Source organism: Salvelinus alpinus, chromosome 25 (genome assembly GCF_045679555.1).
Source record: "Salvelinus alpinus chromosome 25, SLU_Salpinus.1, whole genome shotgun sequence".
Lineage (NCBI taxonomy): Eukaryota > Metazoa > Chordata > Actinopteri > Salmoniformes > Salmonidae > Salvelinus > Salvelinus alpinus.
Window position 1 is genome coordinate 15,977,535 of NC_092110.1, and position 17,792 is coordinate 15,995,326.

Below are 17,792 nucleotides of genomic sequence, written 5' to 3' on the forward strand. Positions count from 1 at the left end.
AAAAAGTGTTAAATCAAAAAATATTTGACATTCTTCAAAGTAGCCACCCTTTGCCTTGACAGCTTTGCACACTCTTGGCATTCTCTCAACCAGCTTCATGAGGTAGTCACTGCATTGCATTTCAATTAACAGGTGTTCCTTGTTACAAGTTAATTTGTGGAATTTCTTTCCCTAGTACGTTTGTGCCAATCAGTTGTGTTGTAGGGGTGGTATACAGAAGATATCCCTTTTTGGTGAAGACCAAGTCCATATTAGGGCAAGAACAGCTCAAATAAGCAAAGAGAAACGACAGTCCATCATTACTTTAAGAAATGTTCAGTCAACCCGTAAAAATGTCAAGCACTTTGAAAGTTTCTTCAAGTGCAGTCGCAAAAACCATCAAGCGCTTTGATGAAACTGGCTCTCATAAGGACCGCCACAGGAAAGGAAGACCCAGAGTTACCTCAGCTGTAGAGGATAACTTCATTAGAGTTACCAGCCTCAGAATATGCAACCCAAATAAATGCTTCACGGGGTTCAAGTAACAGACACATCTCAACATCAACTGTTCAGAGGAGACTGCTTGAAATCAGGCCTTCATGGTCGAATTGCAAAGAAACCCCTACTAAAGGACACCAATAAGGAGAATATACTTGCTTGGGCCAAGAAACACAAGCAATGGATATTAGGTTTAAATCTGTCCTTTGGTCTGATGAGTCCAAATTTGAGATTTTTGGTTCCAACCACCGTGTCTTTGTGAGAAGCATTGTAGGTGAACGGATGATCTCGTGTGTTTAAAAATAAATAAATGTTTAAACCTTTATTTAACCAGGCAAGTCAGTTAAAAACTAATTCTTATTTACAATGACAGCCTAGGAACAGTGGGTTAACTGCCTTATTCAGGGGCAGAACGACAGATTTTTACCTTGTCAGCTCGGGGATTCGATCTTGCAACCTTTCGGTTACTAGTCCAACGCTCTAACCACTAGGCTACCTGCCGCCCCGGTGGTTCCCACTGTGAAGCATGGAGGAGGAGGTGTGATGGTGTGGGGCTGGTGACACTGTCAGTGATTTATTTAGTATTCAAGGCACACTTGACCACCATGGCTACCACAGCATTCTGCAGCGACATGCTATCCCATCTGGTTTGCTCTTAGTGGGACAATCATTTGTTTTTCATATGTGGGAACTCCTTCAAGACTGTTGGAAAGCTTTCCAGGTGAAGCTGGTTGAGAGAATGCCAAGAGTGTGCAAAGCTGTTATCAAGGCAAAGGTTTGCTACTTTGAAAAATAAAAAATGTAACACTTTTTGGTTACTAAATGATTCCATGTGTTATTTCATAGTTTGTCTTCACTATTATTCTACAATGTAGAAAATAGTAAAAATAAAAACCTTTCAATGAGTAGGTGTGTGCCCAAACTTTTGACTGGTAGTGTGTGTGTATACACCGTACCAGTATTCAGGGAAGAGCTCCACCTGTTTAGAAAAAAGATATAAAAAAAATTCTAAACAGGTGGAGCTCTGCCCTGAATGATCGGTCACCACTGGCTTTTGAACATACGTATATAATGGTGTTCTAAAAAAATAAGCGTACAAATTCCAGCTGCATCAGAAACCAATCAAGTGCTGACTTCGACTTTATCAATAAATTGTGATATTCATGAGTTGTATTTGGATAAACTAGCTTCAGTCTTACTGCTAAAACAAATGATGCAGGGAGTTGGTGTATCGTTTAAACAAATGTTGGCAAGTATATATGTTTTAACAAAATGGTAGATTAGGGTTGATGGGATTAAAAACAAACAGAAAGATAACTATTGTAAAATACATTTTGTCCATAAAATGTATGTAGTATGTATAAGATGGAAGTAGAAGCCTAAGTGTTGTCCATTTTAGTTTTATCCAATTAAGGGAGGGGTAGTAGGGCTAGGGGAACATAAAAGGAAAATATACAAAACAAATAGTGTGTGTGTATAGTGCCTTTGGAATGTATTCAAACCCATTGACTTTTTCCACATTTTGTTATGTTACAGCCTTATTTAAACATTTCTTAAATTATATTTTTTCCTCAATCTACACTCAATACCCCATAATGACAAAGTGAAAACAGGTTGTTAGAAATTGTTGTAAATGTATTAAAAATAACATACCTTATTTACATAAATATTCAGACCTTTTGCTATGAGATTGGAAATTCAGCTCAGGTGCATCCTGTTTCCATTGATCATCCTTGATGTTTCTACAACTTCATTGGAGTCCACCTGTGGTTAATTCAACTGATTGTGTCTTTCCAAATCATGTCCACCTGTCTATATAAGGTCCCACAGTTGACAGTGCATGTCAGCAATAACATGTATTCAGCATTGAAGGTCCCCAAGAAGTGGCAGAACACTGGCCTCCATTATTCTTAAAAATGGAAGATGTTTGGAACCACCAAAACATATTTTCCTAAAGCTGGCCACCCGGAAAACCTGAGCAATCGGGTTGAGAAAGGCCTTGGTCAGGGAGGTGACCAGGAACCCGATGCTCACTCTGACAGAGCTTCAGAGTTCCTCTGTGGAGATGGGAGAACATTCCAGGAGGACAACCATCTCTGCAGCACTCTAACAATCAGGCCTTTATGGTACAGTGGCCAGACGGAAGCCACTTCTCAGTAAAGGCACATGACAGCCCGCTTGGAGTTTTCCAAAAGGCTCCTAAAGACTCAGACCATGAGAAACAAGATTCTCTGGTCTGATGGGGTATTTCCTCCAGATGTAATGCTTGGAATTCAGGCCAAAGAGTCAGACTAGAGAATCTTGTTTCTCATGGTCTGAGAGTCCTTTAGGTGCCTTTTGTTAAACTCCAAGCGGAGTGCTCAGTTTGTTTTGGCGGCCAGCTCTAGGAAGAGAGCAGGTTCAGTCAACCAATGACGTCATTGGATGAATTCTGCAGGCGCGATTGCACATTCAGCAAGTCACCAGCAGAGGGAGTTACCTTTGAATCCATTTTCCCCATTCACTGTGTTGGTGGTGCTCATCAATTGATCATACCTTCAGAATTAGGAAGGAGCATACTCTGGATACACTGAAAGATACACTGAAATGTGATGTACTTGTAGAGTATATTGTGACAAACAATCTCTTAAAATAAGCTAAATCTACAAGGGTAGTTATAAAATATGTTATGTTGGATGAAATATTTTACATTAATTTATTTCAGGATCAAGACATACTCCATATTTTAGAGCACACTATAAGGAGTATAATGACACCAAGATGTCTATCATGCACGATTTACAGAGATAGGGTCTTACAGTAGATATGTCTTGGTTTAAAAAGGGCATAAAATGGCCCCTTTCATCATGACATTTTCTGTTGATACAAATGTAAAAACCATGTCAAACAATCTTCCTCCCAATTAAGTTTGAAAATTGCTAGAATAATCTGAGATATCAGAAATATCGGGCTTATTTAGCATGGAATTGCACTATAGACATTTGATGTACACATATTGTACTGAATCAAACGCTGCTGAATGTAGACACTTGCACCAAATGTCATTCTTTGGTTCGCTCTTGTCCGTCTCTAGACCTGATCGGGGACTGGGCCAGTGACAGCGCCCCGGATATCTACTCTTTTGTCCCTTACGCCTGGAAGTTCAAGGTTGTCTTCCACCAGTTTGAGATGCTCTGGGCTGCCAACCAGCATAACTGGATCGACTGCTCCACTAAGCAACAGGAGAATGGTGAGACAGCTGTTGGAATTAAATGATGAACAAACTCAAGAATTCGCAAGGAGTGAACTTAACATTGAATGTAGTGAACATATACAATTTGGCTGCACTTTTGATGCACATAAGAATCGAAATGATAAACTTTTTACTGATATTATATAACCCTTTGTCTTTCAGTGTATCTGGCTGCTTGTGGGGAGACTCTGAACATTGATTTCACGTTGCCTTTTAATGAGTATGTCCCTACCACCTGCAATACAAGGTTCTGTCTGAGGGTGAGTACAGTAGCTAATAGCAGATGGAATTCATGTAAGGAGTACCCTTACAGTACTTCCCGATGTGGGCACGTATAAGTCTGTGTCTCTGTGTTAATCCCAGGCTGAAGATACAGACTTGCGGCTCTCCCTGCCAGACTGCCACCCCAGCAGGTACCCACTGCTCACCCTGGCCAAGGACTACCAGAACAGCAAGTTGCCACCTGACATGTGCATGCCTGGGGAGAGCCAGGGCCAGAGCCATGGCGGCCCTCCCAAACTCAACAAGTCCGGCTGGAGGAACATCACCCACGCAGAGTGAGTCAGACCCACTAACACTTTAATTAACGGTATTCCACCAGTATTTAGCCATAATTTACTAGGAAACTCTGGTAGAGGTGCTAGGGCTGTTGCGGTGATCGGAGTCATGACCACAGTAATCTCTTATGTACTTTGGATATGCATTACTGGTACTCAACTCGCTAACAATCCTCAGAGTGCTAATGGCCTCATACTCAGGGCTCTATTGCCCCTCTAACCACTCTGACAGCAATGCAAATACAATTGAAAATCACATTAAACACTTATCAAAACAGTATGTTCTTTTAAAACTCACCTCACTGTGATTGATGAATTTGAAGAAAGACGTTCAACAACAGGTTGAAACAGTGAAAAACACGGTTGTTGTGGATGTTGTTTCAAAGCCTAACAACGAAATGGACAACGCTTTCTAAGGGGATGATTAATTCAAACCACCCATATGCATATTAGATCTTGTACATAAATATAGGCCTATATATGAGCCCAAGCCCAAACCCCCCGAATTAAAACATTGATTTTGCCTTTATACAATACATAGCCTACTGCAAATTACACATGGCAGAAAATGTTTTAAACAAATTCAGATTTAACCTACAATTAGTGAAATTGTCTTTAATTTTGAATAGCATAGTAATAGGGATTTAAAAAATATATTTTCATAATTAATAGGCTGACATATGACCTTTAGCTACAGAAAATCTCACCACTGAGTGTCCGTCTCCCCTCTCTTTAATTCCTTTCTCAAGCACTCAGAGAGGGGCTGTCAACAGTTTAATGAAATATGTTTTCTTTGTGAAAACATGTTAGTATTGATGTTCCGGAACAGATTTTGCTTGGTTTCCCAAATTAAGCACAGGGTAGCTGCAGGAACAGGGTTGAAGAGCCTATGGCATGCAGAGTTTGGGCGGAATATCACCAGTTGTGCAGCAAAATAACTGGAGTAGCCTTCCCAGCATTAATAAAAAAATGTACTGGGGGAAAGTGGCCTCTAGTCACTATTCCAGTGCATACAGATGACATGTCTTTGTTGTCTTGCCCCTGTTCCTGCCCATTTGATAATGGACCATTCTAAATCGATTATTATTTTTATTTTTTTTTACATATTAGTAAACACAAGATTAAATTAAGAATAGTCTGATGGGTGAAAATATGATCACTTCATGAGAGAACAGTGTGCAGCCTGAGGCAAGGAACAGAGCGCAAGCTTTTTTTTGCGACTTTCTCAAATCAATAGCCTATAGTCGCATCATGCAGCCAATCTTTTGATTTCTAAGGGGTTCTAAGGTTTGTATCATTCACAACAAAAGTTGCCAAATGACTCTTAAATCTAGTGTATAGGACCTGTTTCAAATGATCACTTTTACGGTCCACAGAGCCACTTCTTATGCGCGTACTCTCGCCCCGAAACGGAGGGGGGGAATTATGAAATACATGTTTTCTTAACAGAATTTCATTTTCTAAATAAGATCAAATGTTTAATTACATTTTTTCCTAATCAGCTAGCATAGCTGCATTTTACTTAGAAAAATATTACCTCACCAACAAAAGTTTATTTTGCTGTATTTGACTCGCTGACCTCCTATGCCTTCTGGAGGATGGTCGAAGACCGCCCTGAACAGAGCCATGAACCTTTCATAGGAACCCAACTCATCCTCTCCTCTCTCCCAGACGTCCGTAGCCCACTCCAAAGCCCGTCCGGTCAGCAGGGAAATGACCGTGGTAACCTTGGACCTCTCTGTGATGGGGGCTCCCGTCTGATAGATAAAATAGAGGGAGCACTGGAGTAGGAAGCCACGGCATTTCGATGGAGTACCGTCATAGTTCTCCGGAAGGGAAAGTCGGGCATCACTGACCTGGGCGGACAACTGGGTAGGCTGGGGGACTGACTCACTGTGACGACCCGTGGTAGGAGGCCCTCCGTCAGAGGTATGGAGAACCTCGCTGGTGGTGTCGAGGCGGTGGAGAACGCGGAGGACCTCCTTCATGGTCGTACCCAGTAGAGCCAGCTGGTTGTGATGTTGGTGGAGTAGATAACCATGTTCCTCAACCGTATGGAAGATGGTGTAGTAATCTGCTGCTTCCATCATTTCTGAGGCAGTATTCTGTAATGGAGACGCAGGGAGTCAGGAAGCAGATGGTGAGTTTAATAATAACAAACATGGATAGTTACAAAACAAGAGAACTGTCTAGACATGAAAACTGAACAAATACTACCTGAAGAGTGATGCTAGATGAAGGGGAAATAATCAGGGTAGTGATGAAGTCCAGGTGTGCATCATGATGAGGCTCAGGTGTGCCTAATGAGGGTTGCCAGGTTTGCATCATGATGGGTTGCCAGGACCGGTGGTTAGTAAACCGGTGATGTCAAGCCCGGAGCGGGAATAGACGTGACATTAATATTAATAACAATAAATTATTATTCTTAATGTTCCACAAAAATACCTAAAGAATGTTTTAATACATTTCATTTGTATGATTAATTGAAGTTTATTATTAAAATATTGAAATTACTCATATACTCATATACCTTCTTTACAATAAATAATGACCTGTCCCACTTTGCCAGTATCGACTGAAAAAGTGGTCACAGGACAATTTGTGTTTGACGAAGTCATCCATCCTCTTTTTAATATTTATTTTTTATTTTGTATAGGTATCATGTTGGGTGTTAAGACAATGGGATGATTCTTTCTGTAAGGTGTTCCGGAAAGCACATTTTCAGAAAGTGTCTCACTTTGCCAATAAAAATAAAATAATGGCATGGGACTTCTAAGCAGATCTTGTCTGCTAAATGAACAAACCAACAGCTTTTGGGATGGCACATAGCCAGATAACATACAGTAGGCCAACTCGTTTTCTGTTCTTCTGAAATACATTTTCTTTAGACCTAAAATAAATAATGGAGTTATTGTGATGGTGTATATTCAATTGATTTATAATACTTTTTTAAAATGTAGATGTTCCAAAGCCGTGCATGCAGCTTGTATGCGTGGAGGCCTGGAGATGCTAAACGCGTTTATGTTAATTCACGGTCAATTACTGTGATACATTAACGATCTGACAAAATGTCATGTCAACCACAGCCCTTTGTGGTGCTTGTTTCACTGTATCCCAAAGAAACAAACAAGTAAATAATTATTACTATGTAATTACCATTTCACTATGCCATTTGTTCCTTGTGCTTCAGGGCTGGCTGGGTGGACTGTTGGACCGTCCCAAACTTCCTGCTCATCATTGATTACACCTGGCACCCCATCTACCCCCAGAAGGCAGACAAACAGCTCAAGCAGTCCTGTGAGCAGATTCCTAAGATGTTTAACTTCATTTGCGTTTATATGTTCCTGCTCTGTACTTCTACGTGAGTGTTTCTCTGTCCTTGCAGTGTCGGAGATGGAGGATGCCATGTTGTCGTCCTTGCGCCCCCCTGAGCACTCGTCTGTGCCCCACCCGCCACCACCTCGCAGCTCTGCCCCCAACAGCAGGGTGACCACAGATCCCTCTGAGCTGCCCCCTGACAGGCTCCATGTGGAGATAGAGATGTCCCCCGACTCCCAGATCATCCTTTACGGGCCCCTGCTCAAGGCCCTCGTCTCCATCAAGGTACAGTCAGGGAGACAACATACAGCACAGAAAACTGTGCAGACTCATAGACCTCATCCAGAAACCCCCTAGGGAGGGTAAATGCGAGATTTGAGGAAAACATTTGAGTGACGTGTACATGCTTCAAATCAAGGATTCAGCCCTTTGGTTAGAAAATGTCACAAGATTTAACCCTCCACACATCCCTCTCCCCCTTCTGTAGGAGAACTACTTTGGTGAGGACGACATGTACACAGACTTTGAGGAGGCGGTGTCCAGCCCTGTGCTGTCCTCCCTGTCCACCTTCTCCACCCTGGGTTGGTCTCCACTGGGCCTGGACGATGACGGGAGGGATGGTGCCACCCTCCACCCCCTGGCCCTGCGCCCCTGGGAAATCACCGTCCTCATCAACCTCTACAAGGTGCACGGACGCCTGCCCATGGTAAGTCCAACCCCACCTACCCCTGCAACAACCAGCAATCTTTATCAGCAACTAACACATTATGTGGTCTACCAGCACCACTTTGTACCAGTTGTACCAGTGCTGGAGATACCCCTTAATCCAGACATTCTTCTAACTCTCTCTTTCCATGTGTGTCTGGACAGCACTGCGGCAGTGACAGTCCTGAAGCCCCCTCGGGGTTCCTAGAGAAGCTGTGTTTTGAGATGAAAAAGGGATACAAGGAGACCATGCTCCAGCTTGTTCTCTCACCGGCTCACATATTCATCAGTGACAACTACCAGGTGAGTCAATCATAATCGAAAGGAAAGGAGCTTTAGTGATACATTCATACAAGAGCCCTGCACTTGTTCATGTTGACAAGGATTTAAAAGCACTGGATTTATGTAGACATTGCGCAGAACATGGTTTATGATTGTATGCTTAGCAGTAGCCATTGGTTTGTTATTACTGGAGCCTCAGAGCTAAGAGATTTACCTGAAATGCCCTGGTTGGTAATCTCTTCCCTCATGCAATGACCTGCAGAACTGAGTTCCGCTGAGAATAATAGACTGCAACATTTTTGTTGTGGGTATGTGGCTCAATGTTTTGAGAGTACTGTGAATGTGGATCAACTGGCTGAAGATTTGAATTGCAAAGAATCAAATAGACACTTTTTACCTATTAGCAATGCACATCGCACAATACTACCATTTGACTGTCAAACTGTAGGAACTAACCATTCTAAGAGGTTGTTTTGTGCTTTCACAAGATTGTATGTATGTGATGGATGTATGATAGATGTACATGTGCATGCATAATGTCTGGATGTTTGTGTGATGCGTGTATATGCATATAGGAAGCTAATCCCATCTGTCTTTAGGCTCCAACAAGTTTATTATTATTACTAGCGTTGTCATGCGATTAAAATAAGGAATATAAATAATGGCATTAATCACAATTTTTGAATTTGCTAAAATGTGCCAAAAACGACTTATAGGCAATCTGTTTTGATTGTAAGGGAAATAAACACTAAATAATCTTCTTCAGAACTTTTTAAAGGTATTTTCAACATAAACAACACAAAACCCACTGACATACAATATAGCCAGTGGTGGAAGAAGTACTCAATTGTCATACTTGAGTAAAAGTAAAGATACCTTAATAGAAAATGACTCAAGTAAAAGTCACCCAGTAAAATACTTGAGTTAAAGTCAAAAAATATTTGGTTTTAAATATACTTAAGTAACAAAAATAAATTGAATGTACTTAAATATCAAAGTCAAAGTAAATGTATAAATAATTTCAAATTCCTTATATTAAGCAAAACAGACGGCACCATTTTCTCGTTTTGTTTTTATTGACGGATAGCAGGGGCACACTCCAACATAATTTACAAACAAAGCATTTGTGTTTAGTGAGTCCGTCAGATCAGAGGCAATAGGGATCAATGACCATGGATGTGTGAATTGGACCATTTTCCTGTCAAAATGTAACATGTACTTTTTTGGTGTCAAGGAAAATGTATGGAGGTAAAAGTACATTATTTTCTTTAGGAATGTAGTGAAGTAAAAGTTACATTTGGCAAAAATATAAATAGTAAAGTACAGATACCCCAAAAAGCAGTACCTTAAAGTATTTTTACTTAAGTACTTTACACCACAGCATATAGCTAGCTATTAATGCTCCCAATGTTTAAGTAGGGCTACTCCATCTTGTTCTTGACGTTTGACACTTGCATGAACACACAAGTTGTTAAACATTCAGGGTTGACTTTAGGGAAAAATAAGGTTTTAAACCTGTCCCACAATGTTATCAATTCCACAGAAGACAATAACAACAGATCAGCCAGGTCTGAGTTCATATAATATATAATACAGCTATTAGATCTAACCTAGGCTACTTATCCATGTTCTTCAACATGAACTAGTCACAAGCTGCTACTACTAAAAATGTGTGACCATTTGCTTAAATAGTTTGACCTGAGAACTACAACAAAAACAGTAGTTAAATGGAATGGATATCCTGTTCTGATTAAAATCATTGTGGGAAATTAGAGTTGAATCAGCCATGGCACTGTAAACATTATTTTGATTAGCTATCTAGCTAACGTTAGTATAACTAGCTAGCTGCTTCTGTACAAATGATGTTTTTGCTGTTATCTAAAGAGAGGCCTAGGTTGTTTATGGTTGAACTTTTTGTAAGTTTTCCTTCAAAATGGTTGCTCAAAGCTGCATGCATAGTGGATGTTTAAGCACCACAGTAGAGACAGAAAGCGCTACAGAGACCGAGTGAGCAGCACAGAGCGTTTTGTGTGTTGCACTTCAAAGGTTTTGTGTGGAAACGAGTTCGCTTAAGCGTGTGGTGAAGAAATGTGATTATTGCGTTAAGACGTTAACTTTGACAGCCCTAATTATTACCTGTATCCACACAGCGGCCCACATCTGATGGTGTTCTGAGGGACGGCCACCTGAGTCTGTCTGGTCTGCAGATGCGTGCTCATGCCATGTTCTCAGCCCAGGGCCTGCCTCTAGGCACAGACACCCTGGAGTACGCCTGGCTCATAGACATGCAAGCCGGGGCCCTCACTGGGAGAGTCACCATGCCACAGGTCTGTCTACACTGCTGTTTTCGCTGTGTGTGTCTGTATGTATATCTAATGAATGTGTTTTTCCTCAGCTGGCCAGTGTGATGGAGTGGGGCGAGACATACATGTTTCACGTCTTCTCCCGGGAGTTCCAGCTGGAACAGCCCAAGCCCTCCGTCATCTGCCAGCACGGGGTGGACCGCCGTGTGTGTGACTCCAAGGTAACACTTAGACACTTTCCAGTGCATGGAAATCACATACTCGAGAATCTGTAGTCTGCTGGTTTTCTATATTTGTGTAGAAAATATAAGACATTAATAAACCAGTGTAACTATTCTGTTCTCTTCTCTTGTAGATGGCCTGCCTGCCTGGACACTGCCGGACTTCTGAGGAGCTCAAGTACACCATGACCCGTCTGGCTGTGGATGGGGCCGACCTCTTCATAGTGGAGCACAGCTGTGCAGCCAACATCAAGGTAATTCTTAAACTCTAGAACAAAATGTTTAACGTTAGGGGGTACTTGACAGGACTCAACATTAACGATTATCCTCATGTCCGGGACAAGTAAAAAAAAAAAAAGTCAGACAAAAATAATAAAGATTTAAGTTGTCCAAATGGACAAGTAAAAAAATATTCCCCAAAAATCACAATATTAAACAATTACTCCTATCAGAATTGGATCAGAGAGGCCAACATCAGAGAGGCCAACATATTCAAATAAATGTTTCATGTAGGCCTACATAAATAAAAAAGCTTACATGTCAAAGTGTAGGTGATATGCATATTGGCTACAGCCTCCTGTCCAAACCGATGCTGACATGGAGGCGGCAGAAAATGTAGCTTTAGATTTTTACATTTTTTATTTCACCTTTATTTAACTAGGTAGGCAAGTTGAGAGCAAGTTCTCATTTACAACTGCGCCCTGGCCAAGATAAAGCAAAGCAGTTCGACTCATATAACAACACAGAGTTAGTTACACATGGAATAAAACAAGCATACAGTCAATAATACAGTAGAAAAAATAAGTCTATATACAATGTGAGCAAATGAGGTGAGATAAGGGAGGTAAAGGCAATAAATAGGCCATGGTGGCGAAGTAAATACAATATAGCAATTAAAACACTGGAATGGTAGATTTGACAGTAGATGAGTGTGCAAAGTAGAAATACTGGGGTGCAAAGGAGCAAAATAAATAAATACAGTAAGGGAAGAGGTAGTTGTTTGGGATATTTATAGGCTATGTACAGGTGCAGTGATCTGTGAGCTGCTCTGACAGCTGGTGCTTAAAGCTAGTGAGGGAGATAAGTGTTTCCAGTTTCAGAGATTTTTGTAGTTCGTTCCAGTCAATGGCAGCAGAGAACTGGAAGGAGAGGCGGCCAAAGGAGGAATTGGCTTTGGGGGTGACAAGTGAGATATACCTGCTGGAACGGTAACAGATTGCTATGGTGACCAGCGAGCAGAGATAAGGCGGGACTTTACCTAGCAGGGTCTTGTAGATGACCTGGAGCCAGTGGGTTTGGCGACGAGTATGAAGCGAGGGCCAGCCAACGAGAGCGTACAGGTCGCAGTGGTGGGTAGTATATGGGGCTTTGGTGACAAAACGGATGGCACTGTGATAGACTGCATCGAATTTGTTGAGTAGGGTGTTGGAGGCTATTTTGTAAATGACATCGCCGAAGTCGAGGATCGGTAAGATGGTCAGTTTTACGAGGGTATGTTTGGCAGCATGGGTGAAGGATGCTTTGTTGCGAAATAGGAAGCCAATTATAGATTTAACTTTGGATTGGAGATGTTTTATGCGAGTCGGGAAGGAGAGTTTACAGTCTAACCAGACACCTAGGTATTTGTAGTTGTCCACATATTCTAAGTCATAATGGGCAGGTGCCTGCGGGCAGGTGCAGGCAGCGATCGGTTGAAGAGCATACATTTAGTTTTACTTGTATTTAAGAGCAGTTGGAGGCCACGGAAGGAGAAGCTCGTCTGGAGGGTTGTTAACACAGTGTCCAAAGAAGGGCCAGAAGTATACAGAATGGTGTCGTCTGCGTAGAAGTGGATCAGAGACTCACCAGCAGCAAGAGCGACATCATCGATGTATACAAAGAAGCGAGTCGGTCATCGAGAGATGATAATTATATATTTTTTACTCTGTCAATTAAGTTAGTTAAGTTAGTATTGTGGAGTAACTACAATGTTGGTGATCCATCTTCAGTTTTCTATCACAGTCTAACTGTTTTAAAGTCACCATTGGCCTCATGGTGAAATCCCTGAGTGGTTTGCTTCCTCTCCCACAACTAAGTTAGGAAGGACGTCTGTATCTTTGTAGTGACTGGGTGTATTGATACATCATCCAAAGTAGAATTAATAACTTCACCATGCTCAAAGGGATATTCAATATCTGCTTTTTTTAAACTAATAGGTGCCCTTCTTTGTGAGGCATTGAAAAACCTTTTGTGGTCAAATCTGTATTTGAAATTCACTGCTCGACTGAGGGACCTTACAATTATCTGTATGTGTGGTGTACAGAGATGAGACAGTCATTAAAACAATTGGTTAAACACTATTATTGCACACAGAGTGAGTCCATGCAACTTATTATGTGACTTGATATCAAATATTTACTCCTGAACTTATTTAGGCTTGCCATAACAAAGGGGTTGAATACTTATTGATTCAAGACATTTCAGCTTTTCATTTTTAATCAATTTGTAAAAATGTCTTAAAACATAATTCCACTTTGACATTATGGATATTGTGTGTAGGTCAGTAACAATTCAATCTCAATTTAATACATTTTTAATTTAGGCTAACGCAACAAAACAACAAAAGTCAAGGGGTGTGAATACTTTCTGAAGGGACTGTAAAACACATTGAAACCAGCATTTTTCTCTTGTTCTATTGGTTTTCAAATCATTGTTGTTTTATTGTCCAGCAGCCAAAGGAATAATCCTAGTCATATTAGTTACCCATGCTAGTTAATGCATCTTTAGATCTCCCCTGTTTCTTTAATTCTAACTGATATTTTCATCTCTGTCACATGGATCCACTCATGCGTGCGGTGCGCTTTTGAGAACAGTGTTTTCCCGCTAATTGCATTTTGGAATATTTGCGTATAGCCGACAGCCATGTGCACATTGTTGAGCTTATAATATGAAGAAATAAAACTTTATCAACGTCTTAAGCTAAACGGTCTGATCTGTTGCATCAGCATCATTGCTTTAAGAAAAAATATATTATGTGCACTGTTTGTATGGATCTGTGGTCCCAGAAGTGTACCAGAGTCTGTTTTGAACCGTATAAATATTTTTGATCATCATTAACGACAGGACGCCCTTAATTTCAAGCCCTGGAGGGAATTATTTTATAACGATGTAAAAAGTATTTGGTTGTAATTGTAATGTTGCAATGTTTTATAGGCTACCAAGGGTGGCCAACCATCCTCCAGGAGAGCCTTAAAGGGGCAGTGTTGTATTTTGAGACAGGATTGAATATGCAAAGATGCCAATAGGAAGTGTGTAGCCTACATTTTTGTATATTTCTCTATGGCAAAAAAAAAGATAGTAATACATTTTATTTTGTAAAGTGGTTCCTTGAATCATAAAATGATGTAAAAATGGTGCTACAGGCCTTTTTTTATTTATTTTTTATTTTTATTTGAGCTTTTGGACAAGTAAAAAAATCTGTCCTACTTGTCCAGAGTGACAAGTGTAAAAAAAAAGTTAAAAAGTTAATGTCAAGCCCTGCTTGAGGACAGGAGTTGAAAAACACTGCTCTATTTCTGCCTTCCCTTCACCTAGACCGGCGCCATCCGACTGGCTAACTGCAACCTGCACAATCAGGCGGTAGGAGAAGGGATCAGTGCTGTGGTTCAGGACGTATATATCCACCAGTACATTGAACAGCAGCAGCAACAGCCCCAGTCAGACGGGGTCCGACCAGGGCCCTCTCCAGGTCAGGGGTTAGGGCTGGGCCAGCCCCCTGTACTGCGGAGATCCTTCTGGTTGGAGGCTGGTTCGGTCAACTTTGCCCTGATCACAGCTGATGTGGCACTGGCTGCGGACCACCCGGCCAAGTACGAGGTGCAGAGGCAGTTCCTGGAGCTCCATGACGCTCACACCAAGAGGTAGGAATGGAGGAAGGAATGAATACACTATTGATCCCAAAGAAAATAGGGGGAAATGGATCCCTAGAGAAAATTGGTCTTGCCACCACCAGCAGCAGTCACAGACACAGAGACATGAGTGCGCTGTCTCTCTTTTTCCCTTCCTCCCAGGCTATGGTTCCTGTGGCCAGATGAGACAGGGCGTAACAAGCGAAGCAGGTATAAGTGTGGCTGCTTGGGGGGCTGTCGCTTCTACGGGGGCACCAACACAGGCCTGGACTTCTTCCATCTGGAGGAGAAGACCCCCTCAAGCTCTGCCTTCTCCTCCAGCGCTGAGTCAGACATTTGCTACGGCCAATCACTGCTGCAGCCTGGAGAGTGGATCGTCACCAGGGAGTCAACCAAACTGTCCGATGGTACGGGAGTTTTAATTTATTTATCAAACGGTACAGGATTATAGTTGATAGGGATTGTAGACCGATGCAGAGGTCATATCTGGGTTCACTGCAACAAAAAAAATTAAATGTCAAGGATGCTGGTCTGTTCCATTTTAGCTTTGATCTGTATTTCTGGAACACACGTAACCTACAGTAGTGTGTATTCTCTCCTATAGGTAAGGGTTTGGAGGTGAAGAAGGACACCTGTACCCCCAGTCCGGCCCCGGAGCCCGGAATGCGGGGTCAACGCCTGAGCCTCCAGGTGCCTCCGCGCTCCCACAGTTCGGCCTCCTCCTCCGAGGAAAATAGTTCCTCCAGCGCAGCATTGCCCCTACTGGCCGGGGAGAGGGACAGCCCGTCTCCCAGCACTGAGGAACGCATGTTCCCCATGAACGGCAAAAGCACTGCAGAGTGAGTAGCAGATTAGTGCTCCAGGGGTGCAACAGGCATACACAATGCTCACACATATTCACAATTGACCAACAGCCCCCATACTAGCCCACGAAGAGTGAAGAAGCTGACTTTTTGTTGATTCCAAAGTGCATTATCTTAGTATTCTCAACCCCTTCTTCTCTCTACACAGTACTCTTACAGATGTCCCTGAGGGCTCCCCAGTCTCTCCCAACAGTGCCCAGGAGCGCTCCTCCCTCCGCTCCCCTCTCCGCTCGCCCCTCAAGCGCCAGTCCTCCATGCAGTCTGCCCGGCTAGGAAGCACCAAGAGCCTGTCGGCAGCTGTCTTCACCGACAAGCCTCCGCCGCCCCTCGCTGGTGTCCAGTTCAGCAGCGAGGTCACCCGTAGTGACGAGAACGCCCTGGACTCTCCGCGCCGGAGCTACAGCTCCTTCCCCTTCACGCCGTCCGCAGACTCCTGCACCTTCCACCAGTACCGCTCGGCAGACTCCAGCATGTCAGTGGCTGACAGCGAAGCTTACTTTTCAGCAGCAGAGGACTTTGAGCCCATCAGCAGTGCAGATGAGGGTCCAGGCACCTACCCTGGGAGGAAGAAGAGGAGGCAGCAGCAGCAGATGCAGTATCAGCCCCAGCAGCAGCCCTACCACATGGACCACTACAGGTGGGGACTGTAGCTGCTAAATGACTGCACTTCCTTTCCCGACCCTTCTCCCTCTTACCTAAGCGCGTACTTTCTTAGAGAATGTGTTCTCAGTCAACTTACCTAGTAAAATTAAGGGAAACAACACATGCTTGCAGTAGTTAAACCAATCTGTTGTGATTCCAGCCGCAGCTCCATCTACCACAGCGTGGAGGGCCCCCTCACCTATGTGTTGAACGGGGATCTCATCACAGAGCCCAGGCCTCTACCCATGCCCCCCATGCTGCCCCCGCTGCTAGCCCACCCCATCCCCAGCCACCAGTCGCAGGCCTCCTTTGTTTCTGCGCTGGGGTTGGAGGAGGAGGGCTCAGTGGAGGTGGAGAAGACCCCCGAGCCAGGCCTGGTGACACGACAGCCCCACGTCATGGCCTGCTACCAGAGTTACCTGGCCCACTACCAGGTAAGGCTGAGACACAATACTTTATCCCTGAACTCTTATTATTATTATTATTATTATTATTATAATAAGATAGGAAAACTAAGACGTATTGTACATATATTTGACACCCCTGTATAGGGTTGCAAAGGGAGGGTATATTACTGTTAACTTTCATATCAGTAAAGTTGAATTGAACCATATGGCCTATCCACTAGAAACTCATGGTCAATATGGACACATACAGTTGAAGTCGGAAGTTTACATACACTTAGGTTGGAGTCATTAAAACTCGTTTTTCAACCACTCCACAAATTTATTGTTAACAAACTATAGTTTTGGCAAGTCAGTTGTGTCATGCACCAAGTAGATGTCCTAAGTAATTTTTCCAACAATTGTTTACAGACAGATTATTTTAGTTATAATTCACAGTATCACAATTCCAGTGAGTCAGAAGTTTACATACACTATGTTGACTGTACCTTTAAACAGCTTGGAAAATTCCAGAAATTGATGTCATGGCTTTAGAAGCTTCTGATAGGCTAATTGACATAATTTGAGTCAATTGGAGGTGTACCTGTGGATGTATTTCAAGGCCTACCTTCAAACTCAGTGCCTCTTTGCTTGACATCATGGGAAATTCAAAAGAAATCGGCCAAGACCTCAGAAAAAATTGTAGACCTCCACAAGTCCGGTTCATCCTTGGGAGCAATTTCCAAATTCCTGAAGGTACCACGTTCATCTGTACAAACAATAGTATGCAATTATAAACACCATGGGACCACACAGCCGTCGTACCGCTCAGGAAGGAGACGCGTTCTGTCTCCTAGAGATGAACGTACTTTGGTGTGAAAAGTGCAAATCAATCCCAGAACAACAGCAAAGGACCTTGTGA

General features: G+C 42.6%; 1 protein-coding gene across 21 annotated transcripts in view; it reads left to right on the forward strand.

Annotated features, from left to right (window-relative positions):
- Window positions 1-17,792, forward strand: part of LOC139553457 (bridge-like lipid transfer protein family member 1) — a 142,884-nt gene that overhangs the window by 41,018 nt on the left and 84,074 nt on the right. For all 21 annotated transcript variants that reach the window (XM_071365779.1, XM_071365782.1, XM_071365785.1 and 18 more), the window contains 15 exons: window positions 3,551-3,706; window positions 3,872-3,969; window positions 4,073-4,266; window positions 7,457-7,563; window positions 7,652-7,869; window positions 8,072-8,290; window positions 8,455-8,592; window positions 10,722-10,898; window positions 10,967-11,095; window positions 11,230-11,349; window positions 14,669-14,994; window positions 15,145-15,389; window positions 15,587-15,821; window positions 15,994-16,482; window positions 16,648-16,921. In XM_071365779.1, the coding sequence (XP_071221880.1) occupies window positions 3,551-3,706; window positions 3,872-3,969; window positions 4,073-4,266; window positions 7,457-7,563; window positions 7,652-7,869; window positions 8,072-8,290; window positions 8,455-8,592; window positions 10,722-10,898; window positions 10,967-11,095; window positions 11,230-11,349; window positions 14,669-14,994; window positions 15,145-15,389; window positions 15,587-15,821; window positions 15,994-16,482; window positions 16,648-16,921 (3,125 nt within the window). The remainder of the gene's footprint in view (window positions 1-3,550; window positions 3,707-3,871; window positions 3,970-4,072; window positions 4,267-7,456; window positions 7,564-7,651; window positions 7,870-8,071; window positions 8,291-8,454; window positions 8,593-10,721; window positions 10,899-10,966; window positions 11,096-11,229; window positions 11,350-14,668; window positions 14,995-15,144; window positions 15,390-15,586; window positions 15,822-15,993; window positions 16,483-16,647; window positions 16,922-17,792) is intronic.